This window comes from Rhineura floridana, chromosome 1, assembly GCF_030035675.1.
Source record: "Rhineura floridana isolate rRhiFlo1 chromosome 1, rRhiFlo1.hap2, whole genome shotgun sequence".
NCBI classification, from domain to species: Eukaryota; Metazoa; Chordata; class Lepidosauria; order Squamata; family Rhineuridae; genus Rhineura; species Rhineura floridana.
The window spans coordinates 216,514,087-216,535,720 of NC_084480.1; the positions used below are offsets into that span (position 1 = coordinate 216,514,087).

Sequence of the window (21,634 nt, forward strand, 5' to 3'; positions counted from 1 at the left end):
TACTGTAGTAAAACGGTAGCACAAGGCATTTCATCACTACCATGTGAATCCAGAGCTTGGAAAAGTTACTTTTTTGAACTACAACTCCCACGAGCCCAATCCCTGGGGCTGATGGGAGTTGTAGTTCAAAAAAGTAACTTTTCCAAGCTCTGGATTCACGTGGTGGTGATGAAATGCCTTGTGCTACCATTTTACTACAGTAAATTTGTTATTACTAGTTAATATACATTTGCCATTTATGAAGGAGTCAGAGTCGGAGTTGGAATCGGAGTCGGTACATTTCTACCGACTCCGACTGCACCCAAAAGTGCTCCCGACTCCGACTCCACAGCCCTGTATGGAACTATCTGACCATGCCACTGTTTGGACCCTGCTACAACGCCTCTCTACATATCATGATCCCAGTTGGGGACTCTCTCCTTTCTTGTTGCAAAACAAAGTGTCTTGGGACAATTTGGAAAAATTCATTAAGGAATATTTTGACTTGAATTCCCATGATAACTTATCTCCCTCAACTGTATAGGATGCAATGAAATCTGTTATCCGGGGGTTCGTATCAGCGAACTTACAGCACATAAAAGGTTAAATCACTAGAAAGAGATCAGTTACTAAAGAAAATTGCAGACCTAGAGTCAGAAACATTGGGGAAGGTCTAGAATTTACTGTTCTCTCCTCCAAAAAAGGGCAAAACTTGAACTAGACTTGGCAAGAATCTCAGTGCAACTGATGTATACCAAACAAAAATACTTTGAATACTTAAAAATACTTTGAATACTTAAAAATTCCAAACTGCTTGCTAATCATATTCGGAAACAACAGGAGGATAGAAAGATTTACTCTATCCAGTCCAAAGATTGAAGTTTAATCACTGATTCCAAAAACATTTAAGGACCTTTTAGCATCCTACTTGGCCTCTCTTTTCTCTGATGTCCAAGAGGACAAATCCCACCATCCTGAAACCACTCCAGTATTATAGTCCTTCCAAAACAGAGGAAGGACCTGACATTGGCGGAATCCTACAGACCCATTAACCTATTAAATCAAGACAAAAAATTATTTACATCTATTCTAGCTTTTTGTCTAAACACTTTTATTAGTCAATACATCTCCCCAGACCAAACTAGCTTTATGCCAGGTAGACAGATTTCAGACCCAGTTCAAAGGCTTTTAAATGTGCTACATCATAGTAAAACTTCAGGTTCCCCCTTGGCTCTCCTCTCGTTAGACACATGTAAGGCCTTCAACAGACTGGACTGGAATTATCGCCATGCACTAATGTCTAAACTCCACATGGGGCAGCCTTTTATAGATGTCATAATGTGGCTTTATGACAAATCAATGGCAAGGTTAATAGCACTGACTGTAGGGTTTGCAATACGTCGTGGGGTGAAGCAGGGGTGCCCACAGTCCCCACTCCTGTTCACAGTCTCCATAGAGCCACTTGCCATTGCTATTCAGTCTAACCCACATATTTTTGGCCCATTCGTCAATGGATCCTGACATATCATTAGTTTATTTGTGGATGATATAGCTTTGCTGTTGACAAACCCACAAGAGGCAATTGGAGAAATATTGAATATCCTATCTAATTATGGTAATATAACAGGATTCAAAATTACTATGCTCAAATCCAAGATTATGTATCTAGGAGTCTCACTGGAGGAGAGGAGGCAGACTAGGAGAATGTCCAGTTTCAAGGAATGTCCTAAAAAACTTAAATATCTATGAGTTTATCTAACCAAAAATCTAGCACGCTTGGGAACAAAAAACTATACCCCCTTATTATACCAAATTCGTTCAGAACTCAAGAGGTGGACTAAACTGAATATGTCATGGTTGGGTCGAATAGTAGCAGTGAAAATGTCTGTTTTATTTAAATTCTCATTCTTTTTTCAGACTCTTCCTGTGGCTATTCCCAACAAAAAAATACAAATATGGCAATCATTGCTTAATAAATTTATACATGGGGCAAAAAGCTAAGGTTAGTAAGACATTTCAAAATAACATGGGATACAGGGGAGGCTTAGGGATACCACACCTACAATATTATTTTGATGCTTTTCAGTTACAACAGATGCATCCTTTGATACACAATGACGTAAGCAAACTACGGATTGGCATACAACTTGTTAACCCGCTTTACAAGGCCTTGCCATTCCTCCCCAAAGATTGGAAAACAAACAATATAGATAACCCACTTTTTAAATTAACTTTTAAGGTTTGGAACTGTTGGTATAGCAAACTCTCCCCATTAGAGATATGAAGGCCCGGGGGGGGGGAACGGAAAAATTCAGAAAAAACATTTTTTTCCTGTTTTTCCCCAAAGCCTTCTATTGAAGACTTTCCTCTTTCAACAAGCCTTTTAAGTTAAGACCTATCCTAGTCTGCGTCTGTGTTGGAATTGATTTTAATATGTATTTTTTAACCTTTTTTTCTCTAAACAATATGTTTTTAACCCTTTTTATTTAAGATGTTTTCAAAGCTTTTTTAAAGAATGTTTTTAAAGTTGTTTTGTTTTAATGTATTTTAAGATCTGTTTTTATGATGTTTTAAAGTGTTTTTACTGCTTTTGTTTGCCGCTCTGGGCTCCTGCTGGAAGGGCAGGATATAAATTAAATAATAAATAAATAAACAAATAAATAATGCCTTTTTTGTTTTTTTCTGAAAAATTGAAAAAATGAAGAAAATGGATTATGGAATGTTTTATTTTAGCATGATGAACAAAATGTTTCATTGAAACTTGGTCGTCGTCCCCCTTTTTTTTCTCAGTTCTTTTTATGGGAATGGACGCTTTATGTCTGCTTGACACTGTGGAGGACTATTGGAGACTTAAATAATTTTCTTTGTTATTAATGTTGGTGGTTTCTTCTGTGGTTTTTTTTATTGTTTTTTGCCTGCTCCTCATAAACTGGTAAAACGAAAGAGGTCCCTTACATTTCAGGTGTTCCTTACAGTTCAGGAGCTTACAGATCAATTTGTTACAAAAAAAAGTAAAAATTAAAAAAAGTAAATTCAATTTGAAATAATTGTTTGAATAAAATGTACTTTTAATATACCATATGTGATATATTTTATGTTCCTGAAGTAACAAAGTGACTTTCAATCTGTAAAAAGTGCTAATATTGCATTTTTTCAATTTTTCCAAAAATTAAAAAAAAAAACTTTTTCCATGGCTTCAAAATTTCCAGAAATTTTACATCTCTACTCCCCACCAATCTCCCCATTAATATCTTTTGCCTTTCACTCTCTGTTTATTAGGCAGGTGATGGTTTTAAGCTACTTGATTGGGAAACAGGTCGCTTATATAGGTTGAAAGGCCTGTATAAGAACAACTTACCATTGTCGGGAAACTTTATGAAAGAACGCATCCTTGTTTCATTGTAATCAACTGATCCATTTCCTCCTTAAACCTATACTATACTATATTCTTCAAAAGTTATACACAAATGGTGCATGACTCCACGTAAGCTGTCCCACATCACCAACTCTACTAGTCCTGACTGCTGGAGGCAATGTGGCACACGAGAATCATATCTGCATATGTGGTGCGATTGTCCCATGTCCAGGCCTTTTGAGTAATGGTATTCTCAGAGATTGCTCTAATTATAGACAACTTTTGACATTATGCCCAGCATTAGGACTGTTAAACCTTTTCATTAATTCGGATTAAGTTACACTCTTCTACACTAGTTCTACTGCTATTAGTAGCAACTAGGCTTGAGATTGCTCACAAGTGGCAAACGCTCAAAGGGCTTTCTTTGGACACGTGGTATACCTGTGTTTGGTCGATAGCTTTGGCTGAGAACTTGACATCACAAATACGGATAGTGCAAGGTAGAGCACATAAAAATAAATTTAATATCACATGGTACCCCTATATTCAATTTGTTAAATTCCTCAGATCACATACATAAACCTCCAATATGATCAGCTATGGAGATCTACACTAGGAAGGTAGCAAATGAAACAGATAATAGGATTCTTTTCTTTTTCTTCTTTTTTGTAAGCAACTTTATTGCCAGTTTATACTTATGTAATTGCTTAGTATTTTGTATTTTATGCACAATTTGTCACATTTCAAATAAAAGTTATATTAAGAAAGAATGCAAAGCTATTTATTTGAAGGTGGAAAGACATGTTAAATATGATTGTGAGCAAGTTATCTTTATTTTGACAAAAAAGGAGCTGTATTTTTTTAAAAATGAGTCACTTACCTTAGGTGATTTTCTGAGGAATGGAAATACAGCAGCAGCAGAAAAGGATTGTCAATATATTATCCACATAACAGGAAAGCATTAAAAAGAAAGGAAATGCATAGTTAGTGCCTGAAACTATTAGAACACCTTGTATACACTATACATTATTCTGATGAGTTTTAATATTTATCGACTTAGGAAAGCAATATTTTTTCTGTTCCAAAAATAAAAGACACCAATGAGATTTTACGAAGCAACGCACCTGCTCAACTCCCAGGAGAGTATGCAATTACAATATGATTTCAAGGAACAATTAAAAATCCTAATTTTTTAAAAAAATTAGACAAGCTAGGAAGATTTAACTTTGGAAACATTCTATGTCCACATGTAGTAATGTAAAATAAACAAAATCTAAATCCCACAACCATAATTTTGAGAGGAGTCAATGCTACACAAAGTTCGGGAACATAGTTGTAGTTAAATGAATTTTCACTAAACATATCAGGGGGGGTTGCCTTTAGTCAAGCCAAATATTTTAGAGAAGATTTTGAATATCCTAAACACTCGAGGAAGAACCATTCATATACTGAGGAAACTGATAACTACTGCTAAAGCTTTACGCTGCCCTCTGGAAAAGAGTGCACTAGTTTTATTGCTTACTGGAATGATGGCAGGCTCCCTAGGTACATTGATTTTAGGGATAAGGGACAGATTTCTGTTTATGTCTCTCAACATCTGTACCTATGAAAGGATACTAAACACAGTCACCTATTTGAAGGTTAAAGCTGCAGTCCTATGCACACTAAGTTGGGAGCAAGTTCTATACTTTCAATGCATAGAATTCAAGCTTCCAAAACTTCCCAGAGCAAGGACTGGTAGTTACTGAACAAAACAGTATTTTTGTATGATGAAGAAAGTAAATATCCATGCTGTTTGGTTTGGTTCCCTCTGTCACTTCTAAATCCGCGGTAATAGTCTGGTGTTATGTCCAAATCAGGCAAATTATGGTTACCACAAACCACAGTTTGCCCCCAAACTAGGTTTCCTATAAAAAGTGGAAGGGAATCGGAACACATGAGAAGAAATGCACAATCCAATCTGTAGCATGGTTTAGCCATCACGGCCAAATTAGGCCACTGTGTCATTTACAAGCCTAATTTCCCTCCACGATTGTCTCTTGAGTTCGCAACCTTTAACTCAGAGCGTTCAATGGATTGTCCTAGTTTTAAGAAATTATGTCATATTTGTATTAATTTTTAAAAAATTAGGTTATCTTTTTAAGAATAGGGACTTTCAATAACTTATTTAAAACATATCAGTGCACCTTTAAGGGGGAAAATTATCCACTGTGCTATCTCCTAGTGACCTGAGCGGTAGCCTAATGAGTAAAAGAGCTACAATGGAAAACAGAAGACATAACTTGAGAACTCCTGGAAAATGATGGGGTGTCTCACAAAAAATTAAATGTACCTTGATATAAATCTAGGGTGCAGCCAACTTTGTAATATTGTGTAGTTTTGTAATACTGTGTAGTTTGTATAATCACCCAACCTCAAAAAAGATTTCTACACCATTATAATAAACTGGAACTTCATTTTACATTTATCTCTGCAATCAAAACCTGCTTCATGGGGTACAGCATGAATGCCAGTCGCCAATGTTTTGCTCAGTACCTCCAATTAATCTGCTGTTCGTGGCAAATGTAAAAAAAAATACACTTCTACTAACTTCGGTTGGTAGCCCAGCTACGTCCCTATTTGAGTAAAGAGGACCTTACATCAGTGGTACATGCTCTGGTAACCTCACGTTTGGATTACTGTAATGCGCTTTACGTAGGGCTACCTTTGAAGACAGTTCGGAAGCTACAACTAGTGCAAAATGCGGCGGCCAGATTGCTGACAAGGACCAAGCGGTCCGAGCATATAACACCTGTTCTGGCCAGCTTGCACTGGTTGCCAATATGTTTCCGGGCTAGATTCAAAGTGTTGGTATTAACCTATAAAGCCTTATACGGTGCGGGACCACGATACCTTGCGGAACGCCTCTTCCGATATGAACCGGCCCGTGCACTACGTTCTGCTACGAAGGCCCTCCTCCGGGTTCCAACTCACAGGGAGGCCCGGAGGGTGATGACAAGATCTAGGGCCTTCTCAGTGGTGGCCCCCGAACTATGGAACAGTCTCCCTGAGGAAGTACGCCTGGCGCCGACTCTGCTTTCCTTCCGGCGCCAGGTCAAAACCTTCCTATTCTCTGAAGCATTTTAAGTTACATTGATCTAATTTTAATAATGTTTATTGTATTGTTGATTGTATTTTAATATTATTCTGTTATTCATTGTATTTTTATACTATTTTATGTTCACCGCCCAGAGAGCTATCGCTAGTCGGGCGGTATATAAATTAATAAATAATAATAATAATAATAATATACACAAGAGCAGCTCTTGGGATGAACAATCCACACTGTAGTTTTCAGTTGTCTTTTCCTACTACCATTCACTATTTATAAAATACTGTGTACATCATAGATTAATACCAAATTAAATTTTGAGGAAAATAAAATCAAAAACCTTACTGTCATAACGCTATCATATTTTTATTGATAAAGTAAAGAAAAACTGTTTCATGCAGAATGCAAGCTCTTCTAATACATTAAGTGGGATGCTTATGCATCATGGACTAGAAGTGCAGACTCCGGTGTCTCTGTACTATAATCCTCAAAGGCTGAAACTACACAGATTCCTTTACAATGATGATAATTGTTAGTAGTAACATTGTAACTACAATATGAAAAGTTACATCCTACCAGAAGTTGCAACAAGAATAACTTTATTGTTATAACAGAAGCTAATAAAACTATTTTAAAAAATAATGTTGCCTGTTTTAAACAAAACTTAAAATATTCCACTTATCCCTACCCCCCAATTATTTCAAGGTTGAAAATAACCAATAAGTTAACATGCAAACATGCAGTGAGTCATAAATAATTTTGTCATTGTTGAATGCCATGAGATTCTTGTTCCAGTATTGTTGTTATTAATTCCCTCTCACAATCAAGCACTCCACCAGGTCTGCCTTGCAGAGAATTTATTTTTTATTATCAAGATCTTGGTTTTACTTTCTAAGCAACTGTCTTTCAAGTGCGCTTTTCTAAGAAAGTCTTCATGCTGTCATAAATGTTATCAGTCCATTTTGAAAACCAGTCATTTTAACAGTTAATACACTTCTACCCAACTAGTGTTTTTATTCACTAACAGGCAAAAAAACTTTAAGAACGTACCTATAGCCTACAGATATTTCTATCAAACTTTAAAAAGCAGGGAAATTGAGTAGCTATAGTGAATGCACCAGGGGAGAAGAAGACCTGACGTCCTCTCTGAGATATTGCACTGCCCTGCCAATTTGTCAGAATGCAAACACAATTTGGGTTGTTCTTTCACAGTCCAATCCACTTCCTTGGAAGAATTTGGTAACATGTGCCTCTGAGCATATAGTGGGTGGTGGCAACACCTGCAATCAGGACTATATCTCCAAAGATGAAGAATTACATTTTTGTATGTTTGTTGGTGTTCTTCTTGCCTTCCTTCTATCCTGTGTTACTACTGTTTCTACATAAAATCTAACCTAGAAAATTGTATTTATCTCATTATTCGTCCTAGAAATCTGTGTCAAATTTATTTTTTATTCATTTCAAAGCCTTTTTATTGGTCAATGTCACATGATCATGAAGACAGCCTTTTGTGTTTCAAACTGCAGGTTATGTTTTACTTCTGTTTTGGGTGCTTTAACAGTTGGATCTGAAACTGCAGTTTGATGTAAAATCAGACTGACTACAATATGTTGCTACTTAATTACAATGGGTTTGATGCCAATTCAGCCCCATTATCTCATTTTCTTAAAAAACGTATTAATTGCGTTTCTATGCTGTCCTTCCTCCCAAAAGGATGGTATTAAGGCATCATCCACAACTTGGATTGTGAAAGAGGAGGCTGACCTAATGTGTATTACCAAAACCTGGGTTGATGAGCTAGGGAGATTTCTTGACTGCGTCCATGTGCAGCATGAGCACAACCTGAAGGGTCAGTGTATGGGGGGGGGGGAGATATGTCATAATGTTTATGGATACCATCTCCTTCAGATCTGTTCTGTCAAGTGCTGGTCTAGAGTGTTTGCACCTACTGTTGATGGGGAATTTGCTTATCAGTAAATAGTCAAGTGGCTTCTGGTCAAAAGACAAAGGTTGCTCAGGCATTTTAATTTTATTTTATTTTATTTGTCTTTGTCTTGATTTTGTTTCTATATTTTACAGTGTATTGTTATCATGTTTATTGTATTTTAATCTGTTTTTACCTTTTGTACACCGCCCTGAGAGCTAGAAAGCTATAGGGCGGTTTAGAAATCTAATAAAATAAATAAAATAAATAAATAAATAAAATGCTGCAGCTGGATTGGCTTGAGGCATTATTTAGGCCTGCCATATATGCTGCACTGCTGTGTTTTGGAGACCTCCTGAACATTAACATGTGTGCACTACAATTATGGGCATTGGCTACAAACAACAGATTGTTTAGTTGTGGTTGTTTTAAAACATGTTGTAAACCGCTTTGATGTTTTTAACGAAATAGCTGTATACAAATATTTTTACAAATAAATAAGCAATGAATCAAGCTGCTGGAAAAAACAAACTTGGCCTGCCCAAGATGCATGTGTTCAGCCTGCTATGGTTAAACCACTTCACTTAAGGAAGGGTGGACATGGTCAATTAAAAACATAGAGCACATCTAGAAATTTGTTAGAATATATTTCACCTCCCACTGTTTTATCTTGTGCAAAGTGAGACACTCCTGATGTCCACTGGAGACTACTTTGCAGAATAGTCAGTGTCATTTTTCCACAATCATTTTGGAGGTTTTTTAGTGTAAATTATGCAAAATGTTGCTGTATTTCACGTATTCACAGAAACAGAAGCAAAAGAAAATGCTTCACTAAAATTGCAAAGAAAATCAAACATATTTAAAGTGATTATCTGAACTGTATTATCTGTCTTAATGTTGTTGCTTCCTCCCTGCTAAAACAAGATCATCACAGCACATAACTTGTTACTGTTATTTGGGCTGGTTGCAGGTGTTGCCACCACTCCCCATATGCTCAGAGGCACATGTAACCAAATTCTTCCAAGCTACACAGGAAGTGAGTTGGATTGTGAAAGACCAACCCAAATTGTGTTTGCATTGCTACAAATCTGTAGGGTAGTACAATATCTCAGAGAGAACGTCAGGTCTCCTGCTCCCTTGGTGTATTCACTATCGCCTCCCAATTTCCCTGCTTTTTAGAAGTTTGATAAAAATATCTATTGACTATAGGTACGTTCTTAAACCGCAAGGCTTTTTTTTTTTTTGTCTGTTAGTGAATTTCTCTGCTTTTTAATATGGGAGGTAAGAAAAGGGATCCTGCGCAAGTTTGCTGAGAATGGATTGAACAGTTGCATGCTTATTGAATTCAATGGGATTTACTCCTCGGCCATCATGCTTAGGATTGGTGAAAGTGACCATCTGGGAGGAGAGAGACAGGGAGGGCTGGAGTGGCAGGCGAGGAGGAAGAAGGAAGATGGGAGGGGAGGAAGATGGGAGGAGGGGAGGGGAAGGAGAGAGAGGGAAGGAGAGGACAGGGGGAGGGGAAAGAAAGGTCTGAGGGCAGGTCTAAGGGGAGAGGAGGGGAGGAGGAAGGGGATTGGAAGGGGAAGGGTGAGGGGCAGGAGAGGGGCAGGAAGAAGAGGAAGGGGAGGTGCAGGAAGGAGCGGTTAGGAGGGAGAAGGAGGAAAGGGAAGGTTTGATCATTTACATGCTTTTTGAGTTCAGTAGGATTTACTCCTGTACAATCATGCTTAGGATAGGTAAAACTGACCATATGGGAGAAAGAGAAGGGGGGAGAGGAGAGGGAAGTAGGAAAGGAAGGGAGAGGGGAGGGGATTGGAAGGGGGAGGGGCAAACGGGAGGTAATAGGTAGGGGGAGGAGGGGAGGGCAGGTTTTATCATTTGCATGCTTTTTGAATTCAGTAGGATTTGCTCCTGTACAATCATGCTTAGGATAGGTGAAACTGACCTGGGGAGGGGGGGGGAAAGAAGGGTAGGGAGGAAGATGGAGGGGAGAGGAGGAGATTGGATGGGTAGGCACTGGGCAGAGGGAAAGCCCCTTTCCTTTCCAAAAGTAAAACACTGTTAATAGAATCATTATTTTTCGGGGGGGTTCTCCCACCTTTTTATTCTACAGAATGTAGAATAGTCTCCCACCCAAATTTAAGCCAAAGCTGTCCCTGGCAACATCCACACCAGACTTTTATTTCACTTTAAGACAGTCATGGCTTCCCGCAAATAATCGTGGGAAGTGTAGAGTTGCCCTATTCCCCTCACAAAATGGCAATTCCCAGAAAAGGGGCTGACTGTTAAACCACTCTGGACACTGGAGCTCTGTCAGGGAAATAGGAGTCTCCAAAAAGTCTCAGCACCCTTCACAAACTACACTTGCCAGGATTCTTTGTGGAAAGCCATAACTGTCTAAACTGAACTAAATGTCTGGCATGGGTGTGGCTCCGATTAGCCAAGCCAAACAGCTTGTGAGTCTGGCTTTCAGAACACTAGCAGTTGGTTCTTACTGAGCATGTCCGTGCTTATCATTGACTTCAATGTTAAATTTCCTAAATTAATTAAAAATCGGCCAGGCATGTTTGTTTAACTTGTAAACTGCAGAAGATGAGGGTCAGAGTACGGGGCAAGGTCAGTTATAGGATTATAAATACTCTGTGAACATGGATGATTTGTAATTAATTTCAACCAATTATGAGACCAGTGACAGAAAAAAGTCCAACGGGGTCTTGATTTTTTTGTCTTGTTTTACACCTTGAACTCTCAATTCTCTGACTGTTTTGTGTATCGCCATGAAAACTTAGGTTGTTAAGCCAGTGTTTCTGAGTTCAGGACTATAAGCTTTGTAAGGTTTTGTTTTGAAATGAGTTTATGGGAAGCAGCAGAATGACATGGGGACTATTCTCAATTTAAGATTGCCGAATGCGAAAAATCCATGCTGGCTATAGTATATAGCCACTCTTCTGGCTATATAATCACTAGTAACCCACAGATGCCGTTTGTTTCATCATCTGGGGGGCAAGTAAAGACTTCTATGGCAGGCTAGAAAATCTTACCACTAAACCCAGCCTTGCAAATAAGTTCATAGAAGTAACTAGGCCTCACATATACACTAGTCTCTCTTTTCAGACAATGCAATAAAGAAAAGCTATATGCTTTCCTGACTGATCACTTTGATATAACACTTATTGCCCACAGGAGGCTTTTTACAAGCCCGGGTTTGTGAAGTAGGCTAGTTGAAAAGTGTCCCTTTGTCATTGTTGGTCCCTGCTGTCTTCTAAGAATGGTCCTTTGAAGCATTCACACATTTTCATTTTTTTTAATTGGAAACAACTTTAAAACAAATCTATTTCAAATTAAGAGAATTATAAAAGGGATGAGATTTCCTAGAATACAGCCAAATCCATATAGGTTATCTTAAATGTCATAATTATTATGGAAATTGAGTAAAAAATCTCCCAAAACTTACAGTCATTAATCAACAGACAAGTAATTTCTAGCACCTCCTTAAAAATTAACCTTTCACCTGAAAATAATTTGCAGACTAATGGATGTATCCTTCCAAAATTGAAACAAGGAATAATGGAGAAGTCAATATATCAACACCTACAGCTTTGGGGTTTAATTTTTAAGTCTTTTAAGCATCCTGAATAACTGAAATTTCCCTAAAGATATAAAAGAATAAACGTATAGCTTTACATCCTCTCATGTAGTCCTTGCTGCTTATATCATAAACCTTTTCAAAGATTTCATTTGTAATGCCACCACATGGCGAGTTCATACATTCCTTTAATCATAACAGTTCTCTGGTCCAGAAAGGAGATTTGTGTGAAAAAGCAAACTTCCATGTATGCAGATGATGCAGATTTTCACTTGGATGTGTGTTCACATCTGCACTGTAATTAAGGTCCCATTGAACTGGCTGGCCATGTCTTTTGACACAGATGGCAATGCTGAACTGCATCTGGGACCCTTAGTTTATGTGTGAGCAATTTCACATCGTTAGAGAGCTGCACCAAGATGGACAAGTGTATCATTAATTTGTGATTGCATGTACAGTACAAGCAACATATGTTTGCGGTTTCTGTTTGAGATAGTTACACATTGCAGGCACATTTACTGCAGCATGTCGTGCTTAGGTCAGCAACAGCCAGCGCTGTGCACCTGGCTTCCCAACATTGACCATCACTGCTGCTTACTGAGAGGTGGGGAGACGCACGGGGAGATCAACACAGTGCAGGCACAATGGCAGGAACTTTGGATTGGCTCTGCTGCAGTGCCCACATCACGCTGAAATCCCATGCCTCACCCCTCTCTTTTGGAAAGTGACAGTAGCAGTCTGTGTTAGAAAGTCAGGCACACAATGCAATCCCACATCTGCTGCCCTGCCACCTGCTGCTGGCTTAGGTCATATTTGGTCACACAGCCCTCATTTTGTTCTTTATGGTCTACTGAGACCTTAGGCAGCAATTGGTTTCTCTCTTTAAACATAAGACTGTGCATTCTAACTGGCTGAGAGTGTTTCAAAAGCATGTGTTGTGACAAGTCATGGTATTCTTCTATCATCATTATACATGGCCTGGTTATCTTTTGGGACTGCTCTATTTACCTTGATTGTCATTACATGAAAATATGCTTAATGAAATAAAATCTTAGTTTGGGGGGGTGTAAATATAACTTACATGTACAAAACTGCCATCACAGAACACACACCATAGGCAGAGGTTTCATATCCCCTAAACACAGACACTTCAATTAAGTCAGTTCAGATGAATCATTGAGGATGAAATATCTAGTGAGATGTATGCATGCATGGATCTGCCTTTAATGATATTTCCAGAAACTGTTATAACCACAACACAAAAAATACACTTGCCAAGTCTCATGTTTCTATGCAACAATCTCAATTTCCTGAAAGATAATGGAAACAACACTTCATGTGTCACTCCGGATAAACACAGTAACTAGGAATTCTGCTTTGTCAAAGAGAAGGGTATAAGGAGTACTGCTTGAGAAGAACACAACTGCTATTTACATAATTATTTCAACTACATTCACTTTAATAAGTTCAGAAACTACAGCTAGTCCAGAATGCAGCGGCCAGATTGCTGACGCGGACCAGAAGGTCCGCTCATATAACACCCGTTCTGGCCCATCTGCACTGGCTTCCTATTTGTTTCCGGGCTAAATTCAAAGTGCTGGTTTTGACCTATAAAGCCCTACACGGCATGGGACCGCAATACCTGGTGGAACGCCTCTCCCAATACGAACCTACCCGTACACTGCGCTCGACATCTAAGGCCCTCCTCCGAGTGCCATCCCATCGAGAAGCTCGGAGGGTGGTGACCAGAACTAGGGCCTTCTCGGTGGTGGCCCCCGAATTGTGGAATAGTCTCCCCGATGAGGTACGCCTGGCGCCAACACTGCTATCTTTTCGGCGCCAGGTGAAAACCTTTTTATACTCCCAGGCATTTTAAAATGTATCTTAATAATTGTTTTTATCGTGTATTTTAAACAGTATCTTATTATTGTTATATTCTGATGTTGCTTGGTTGTTGTTGTTTGTTGTTCTGACTTTTGATTTTGTTATATTTACTGTATTTATATATTTTGCTTGTTTTATCTTTTATGTACACCGCCCAGAGAGCCTTTTTGGCTTAGGGCGGTATATAAATTAAATTAAATAAATAAATAAATAAAAATAATAAGCTAAATTAACTTTTTCTCACTGTGTAATGTCAACATATGCTTTGTCTATTTTTATAGACTCTTGAACATATGTGTAACAGTACCTAAATAAGGAACTTATTTTAAAGAGGAATTAAATACCTGCATAGGAACTGAATGCAAGTTGCTCAGACATAAAGCACATGCTTTGCATGTATGAAGCCCCAGTTCCAAGAAACAGATCTCAGGCAGCAGGGCTGGGTAAAATTTACAATAACTTCAAGTGCTGCTTCTGAAACACTGAGGTGCTGCTGACAGCAAGAACAGACAATATGGCCCTAGATGGACTCATGGTCTAACTCAGTATATGGCAGTTTCATATGTTCATATGACACAGTTAATAGCTTGCAACATCTGAGTAATCATTTTTAATATTTAGAATAAAAGCAATAGCCGTTCACCAAAAAGGATATTGCTACTTCAAAACAAAACAAAAAATACTTTCCAGCAGCAGCAATGCTAATCTCTCTGCTATACTAGCAACTTCCTGTGTGACTTTTTATAAATCAGGGATGGGTCAATTGAGGTCAACCAATAGACAGTTTATTCTGCTTCCTTGCCCAGAGCCTCTGATCCCATTATTCATTATTACTCGTTTTGCACATGCATGCATACATACCTTCCATGTTTCCTCCTGCCTAGTGCACATACTTTTATGCAACACTGCTTACACAAAGATTTGAAATGTATTTCCCACCTTTCTCTCTCATATTCCTGCATGGGATTTTCATTCTCTAGCTCACTTCCAGACTCCCGTTTTGGAAGTGTGGGGCAAGTGGCTCAGTAGTATCTTGATTGAAGTGCTGTGAATCTTACTTTGGGAACACTAGGTCCCAGGCTATGGTCTGAAGGCACATGAGGCCAGTACCTTGCTGAAGCTAAGCAAGGTCAGGTCTGGTCAGGGCCTGGATGGGAGACCACCTGGGAACCATATGTAAGCCACCTTGGGATTCTAGCATGTAAAGCAAGGCGGGATATAAATGAAATAAACAAATAAACATTTTCATACTTAATTTTTAATCCCCTGGTGTTTCTCATTAAACTATAAAGAACACATTCATAAATTTAATTTCAAAATTAATTTTTTATTTTCTTTTTCAATATTCACAACTGCACTTGCAAAACACACGACTGTAGGCATGTCAAGATAATCAATAATTACTAACTTATTTAATCATATGTTGTACAATAATATTGAGCTTGTTAACTAACTACCAAAAAGGCTTTAGACTAACTCTAGACCCTCAAGGGTTAGAAACTAAGGGTGTTGTTTTTTAAAAAATTCTGACATCTTAATGTTGCTGAATTCTGTGCATAATACCAAAACTATGCAGGATCAGGTTAGCCAAGACACCACCTCTCCACCTACATCCCTGTCATGTTACTATGGTCTGCTGATGAGGCCCTGTTGAAAGTGCTGCATTCTTCATCAAGGGGCACACTTTTTTTTGCTTTTGATCTTTCAGAAGATTTGATAGCCAACCCAAAAGAAAGCCTCCAACTGAAAGGATAAAAGAAAATACTGTCACTTACTAAGAAGGGTTTAATATTTAAATAATAGGAATGATATAATTACACTGGTATCTTGATCTTTCTGCCTCTTGTGTGCAAACTGTCAATCTTAACCTGAAGCTTAATTCATCTAAAACAGTGTTATTCAACCTTAGGTTCCCAGATGTTCTTGGACTACAACTCCTATCACCCTTCACCATTGGCTAAGCTGACAGGGATGCTGGGAATTGTAGGCCAACAACATCTGAAGGCCCAGGTTTCAAGAATAGTGATCTAAAAGACCCTAAATACCTGTGGCAGCAAAATTGTCCCCAGCAACTCCATTGTTGCCATTAATGAAGACAGAGCCACACCACGCCTCTCCAAGGCGCTGCATGATTTGATAGAATGCAGCACTGTGAAAGCTGCATGCAAGTCATCTTCCCATCTAGCCTTATAGACAGCAGTTCAAAGCGTACAGCGAGAGCCATTTAAATTTCATATAACTGGTTCCTGAAGGCAAGAAAGAAAAAAGAAAGCTGTCTATAGAGTCTACACAGCTCTACCACACAGGCAGCAAAGTGGAAGCTTTATGTGTAACTCTGATCTCCTAATGCCAATTCCAAGCTACTAAGAGGAGGACTTATAGAATAGTGATAGCCTTATATAATTCATCCTGAGCGAACTGGCAGCAACAGTAATGCAAATGTACAAAGCACTGGTAATCAGGCCAAGCAGTTATTGCCAAATCCATAAGATAGGAACAATTCATAACAGTTATGAAAGCCATTTCAATTATTAAACACTTCCTACACAAAACACAGCTGCATAGGAGTCAACGGCAACATACAGATCATGTGTGATGTTGATACAAGCAATGGTTGATTTCACTCTTGGATTCAACATGTCTGGTAACCACAGTTCCAAAGGGTCATAATCCATGTGGCCATTGTGCCTGTTGCATAACATCTGCAATACATGCAATATTTTTATTTATTTATTTATAAGATTTATATCCCACCCTTTCTCCCAGTAGGAGCCCAGGGTGGCAAACAAAAGCACTAAAACGTCATAACACTTTAAAATATCATAAAAACAGACTTTAAAATATATTCACTAATACGCAAAAAAAAGTGCGGTTTAAGAATGTATCTATACCGCACAGATATTTCTACCAAACTTTAAAAAGCAGGGAAATTGGGCAGCTATAGTGAATGCACCAGGGCAGCAGGAGACCTGAACTCCTCTCTGAGATATTGTACTGCCCTACAAAGTTGTCCAAATGCAAACACAATTTGGGTTGGTCTTTCACAGTCCAATCCACTTGCTGTGTAGCTTGGAAGAATTTGGTAACATGTGCCTCTGAGCATACGGTGAGTGGTGGCAACACCTGCCATCTCCAAAGATGGAGAATTATATTTGTGTATGTTTGTTGGTGTTCTTCTTACTTTGCTTCTTTCCTGTGTTACTAATGTGTCTACAGAGAATCTAAACCAGAAAATTTCCCCCCTCCTTATTCATCCTAGAAATCTGTGTCAAATGTATTTTTATTAATTTCAAAGCCTTTTTATTGGTCATTGTCATGTGATGGTGAAGACAGCCTTTTGTGTTTTATATTGGAGGTTATGTTCTATTTCTATTTTGGGTGCATTAACAGTTGAATCTGAAACTGCAGTTTGATGTAAAATCAGACTGATCACAATATGTTGCTACTTCAGCAATGACTCTAGCTGTTGGAAAAAAGAGGATGCATGTTTTCAGCCTGCTATGTTTAAACCACTTTATTTAAGGCAAGGTGTTCACGATCAATTAAAAACATAGAGCACATCTAGAATTTTGCTAGAATATATTTCACCTTCCACTGTCTTATCTTGTGCAAATTGAGACACTTCTGAGGTCCACTGGAGACTATTTTGCAGAAGTCAGTGCCATTATTCCACAATTATGTTTGGAGTTTTTTTAGTATAAATTTTGCAAAGTGTTGCTGTACTTCACATATTCATAGAAACAAAAGCAAAAGAAAATGATTTCCTATAGAAAACTTCACTAAAATTGCCAAGTAAATCAGACATATTTAAAGTGACCATCTCAACAATATCAACTGTCTTAATACTGTTGCTTCCTCCCAGCTAAAACAAGATCAGCACAGGACAGGACATATCTTCTTTCTATTATTTGGGCTGATTACAGATGTTGCCACCACTCACCATATGCTCAGAGGCACATGTTACCAAATTCTTCCAAGCCGGGAGGAAAGAAATGGGATCCGGCACAAGTTTGCTGAGAATGGATTGATCATTTGCATGCTTATTGAGTTAAGTGGGATTTACACACACACACGACAATCATGCTTAGGATAGGTGAAAATGACCACAGGGGATGGGGAAGGGAGGAGGGGGAGGAGAGGAAAGGCAGAGGGGAGGACTGGGATGGGAGCAGGCAGGAGGGGGAGGGGAGAAGGATAGATGTGGTCATTTGTATGTTTATTGAGTTCAGTGGGATTTACTCCCGTGCAATCATGCTTAGGATAGGTAAAACTGACCATGGGGAGGGAAGCCTGAAGTGGACAGGGGAGGAGGCAGAAAGAAGAGGGCAGGGGAAGAGAAAGGGAGAGGAAAGGGGAAGGGGGGAAAAGGTAGGTCTGATCATTTGTATGATTATTGAGTTGAATCGGATATACTCCTATGCAATCATGATTAGGATAGGTAAAACTAATCAGGCTGGGCCTGGCAACCAAGATGTCTTCTGTATCTTTCAAAGTTGTGCTGGGGGAAGGGAGAATTCTACCTTGTGGTTTTTCCCATTACAATGCTGCAAGAACACCTGCACTTGGCTGACTTTCTCTTCTACTAAAGATACAGGATCAGTCTCAGACCCTGAACCTGGCAACCCTACCTTCCACCCAAATTTAAAACAAAGCTGTCCCTGGCCACATCCACACCAGGCCTCTATTACACTTTGGACAATCATTATTTATTTATCTATTTATTTCGTGTATTTATATACCACCCCATAGCAAAAGCTACAATAACTAAAAACATTAAAAACAAATATACAAATTTAAAAACACATCTTTTAAAAACAATTTAAAAGAATTTATCATGGCTTCTCTCAAAGCCAATCATGGCTTCTCTCAAAGAATCCTGGAAAGTGTCATTAGTGAAGGGTGCTCAGAGTTGCTAGGAGATGCCCTGTTCCTCTCACAGACCTTCAATCAGAGTGGCTGACTGTTAACCATTCTCTCAGGGGAATAGGAGTCTCCTCTCAGCACCCTTCACAAACTACACTTCCCAGGATTCTTTGGGGGAAGCCATGACTATTTCAAGTGAAATCAAGTCTGGTGTGGGTGTGGCCCTCTTATTAGCCAAGCCCAGCAGCTGTGAGGCTTTTAGAACACTGACAGTTGGTTCTTACTGAGGATGCCCCACGTTATAATAGGCTCCCAGCCAAAATTTCTTAAATTAATTAAAAATCAACCAGGCATTTTTTTAACTTTTAAACTGCAGTAGATGAAGGTCTAGTATTAGGTCAGTATTAGGATTACAGGTACTCTGTGAACATGGCTGATTTTTAATGAATTTCAACAGATTATGAGAACTCTGGCAGAAAAAAGTCCAAAAGGGCTCTGAGGTTTTTCTCTCTCTTTTTAGACTTTGTACTCTCGATTCTCTCTGACTGTTTTATGTATCGCCATGAAAATTGAGAGTGTTGTTAAGCAAGCGTTCTGAGTTCAGAACTATAAGTTTTGTAAGGTTTTGTTTTGAAATGAGCTTATGGGAAGCATCAGAATGGCATGCGGGAGTATTTTCCATTTAACATTGCGGAATGTGAAAAATCCATACTGGCTATAGTATACAGCCACTCTCATGGCTGTAAAATCTAGTTGCCTAGGCGCAATCTTGTGGCTGTATAATTAAAACAAAACAACCATTAAAAATATATTAAAAAAAACATTTTTAAAAGCTTTAAAAACTTTTTTTTTTTTAAGAAGTTTTAAAAATATATTAAAAAGCAATTCCAACACAGACGCAGACTGGGATAAGGTCTCTACTTAAAAGTCTTGTTGAAAGAGGAAGGTCTTCAGTAGGCACCTAAAAGATAACAGATGGCACCTGTCTAATATTTAAGGGGAGGGAATTCCAAAGGGTAGAGGCCACTGGATTAAAGGTCTGTTTCCTATGTTGTGCAGAATAGACCTCCTGATAAGATGGTATATGCAAGAGGCCCTCACCTGCAGAATGCAGTGATCAACAGGGTATATAAGGGATAAAATGATCTTCCAGGTATCCTGGTCCCAAGCTGTATAGGGCTTTGTACACCAAAACCAGAACTTTGAACTTAGCCCGGTAGCTAATAGGTAGCCAATGCAATTCTTTCAGCAGTGTGGTGACATGTTGGTGATGCACAGGTTATGATGTTTTAGTCATACCTGATGAGCCTCACAGCACGCCTTTTGCCACTTGCACTCTAGCCATCATCCAGCTGGTTCCAGCTGATTTGCACCTTGGTGTACCAAGGTGCAAACCGGGCTCCACAAAGCCGGAGAGGGCACTCAGGGCCACCATGTCAAGAGTTCGACATACCTTGCTGTTCCACAGCATGACAAGGGCTTCAACAGGGTCATCTGCTCTATCTACTGGGTACTCCCCAGGGGCATTCAGGAATCCAGGGGATTCCATTAGTCTCTGCGGGTGGACCATCTTAATCTGTCTATCACTCCTGCAGGGAAGGATCAGAGCCATAAGTCTAAACTTCACCAGGAAGTGACAATGGGTGACATTCACCCCCCCATCTCCAGACCACCCCTTTCTCCATCTGGAGCAAAAAAACAAGTCGAGGGTGTGCCTTGCCCTATGTGTCAAGCTGGTGACAACTTGAAACAGCCTCATGGTCATCATGGAGGCCATGAAGTCCCAAGCCGGAACACTGGAGGCAGCCCCAGCATGGGTCTGGTTTCGGGTATCACCAAAATAATGAATGGTTCCATTTAGGATCATTCACTACATGCAGTATCACCACTATGGCATACATTATCCAATGCCCATGTAAGAAATTTTATGTAGAAAAAAAATACTAAAAAGAGCAGAAGAACTAAAAAAGTTCTAAAAATAACAGGAGAACATCTTACAACATCAGGAATAAGAGGATGGGTATATCTGCTGTACAGACTTTCTTAGAAGGAAAGAACATTCAACATCAGACATACATTTTTGGCCAGTAGAGAAATCAGATCAGACAAGTGTAAAATTCTACTCAGAAAAGAAATGTAGTGGATTTTGGAACTGATAATTATAATCCCAACAAAGCTTGAATTAAATACATTCTTCCCCTCCATGCTTTCATAATATATACTATGTATGATGTCACATGGAAGAGTGGGTAATTAATGAATTAATACTTCAGTTTCTGTGAATAAATTTGTTCTTTCGAGATATACCTTGCTTATTATTAAAAATACAAGAACTGAATAACGATCCCCAATTTTTTAAAGAAATGATACCTGAATTTTTCATCCAAGACATATATTCTTGTATTTTTTTTGTGGGTCCTTAGGAGTTCTGTCTTACAGATTTTTTGAAATTTCTATAAGGAATTGTGTAAGTTATGTTTTTATACAGGAAAAAATAATAATTGTGTACTGTTACTGATAGTGGATGGTTATGAGAATAATGGCAATGTGGTTTTATAAATGTGTGTCTTTTGAGATGGCGTTTTGAGGTTTTTATATTTTAAGAGTGTGTATCAATTGTTGTCCCATTTCTTGTAGGAAAGCCCCCAAGAAAGGCATGCACTTGCCACATTGGGCATAATTAGAAATGCAACTCTTCAGTAACTTTTTTAAAAACAACAACAGTATTTTATTGCATTTTTAAGAATAACATAAATACACATCATCAAGATGTAACAAAAACTGACAATGATAGCACTGAATTATTGGATTTTACAGTGTATATTTATATTCCTCTGTTGTACACCACCCAGAGAGCTATGCTAGTCGGGCGGTATAGAAATTCAACAAATAAATAAATAAATAAAATAAGGCAGGTCAGTATGAAAGGATAGTTCCTTCAAGTATTTG

At 38.6% G+C, this 21,634-nt stretch overlaps 1 protein-coding gene across 11 annotated transcripts in view; it reads right to left on the reverse strand.

Moving 5' to 3' along the window:
• The window catches only part of KIF13A (kinesin family member 13A), a 186,102-nt gene that overhangs the window by 141,064 nt on the left and 23,404 nt on the right, over positions 1 to 21,634 (reverse strand). For all 11 annotated transcript variants that reach the window (XM_061592869.1, XM_061592858.1, XM_061592899.1 and 8 more), the window contains one exon: positions 4,215 to 4,227. In XM_061592869.1, coding sequence (XP_061448853.1) covers positions 4,215 to 4,227 — 13 coding nt within the window. The remainder of the gene's footprint in view (positions 1 to 4,214; positions 4,228 to 21,634) is intronic.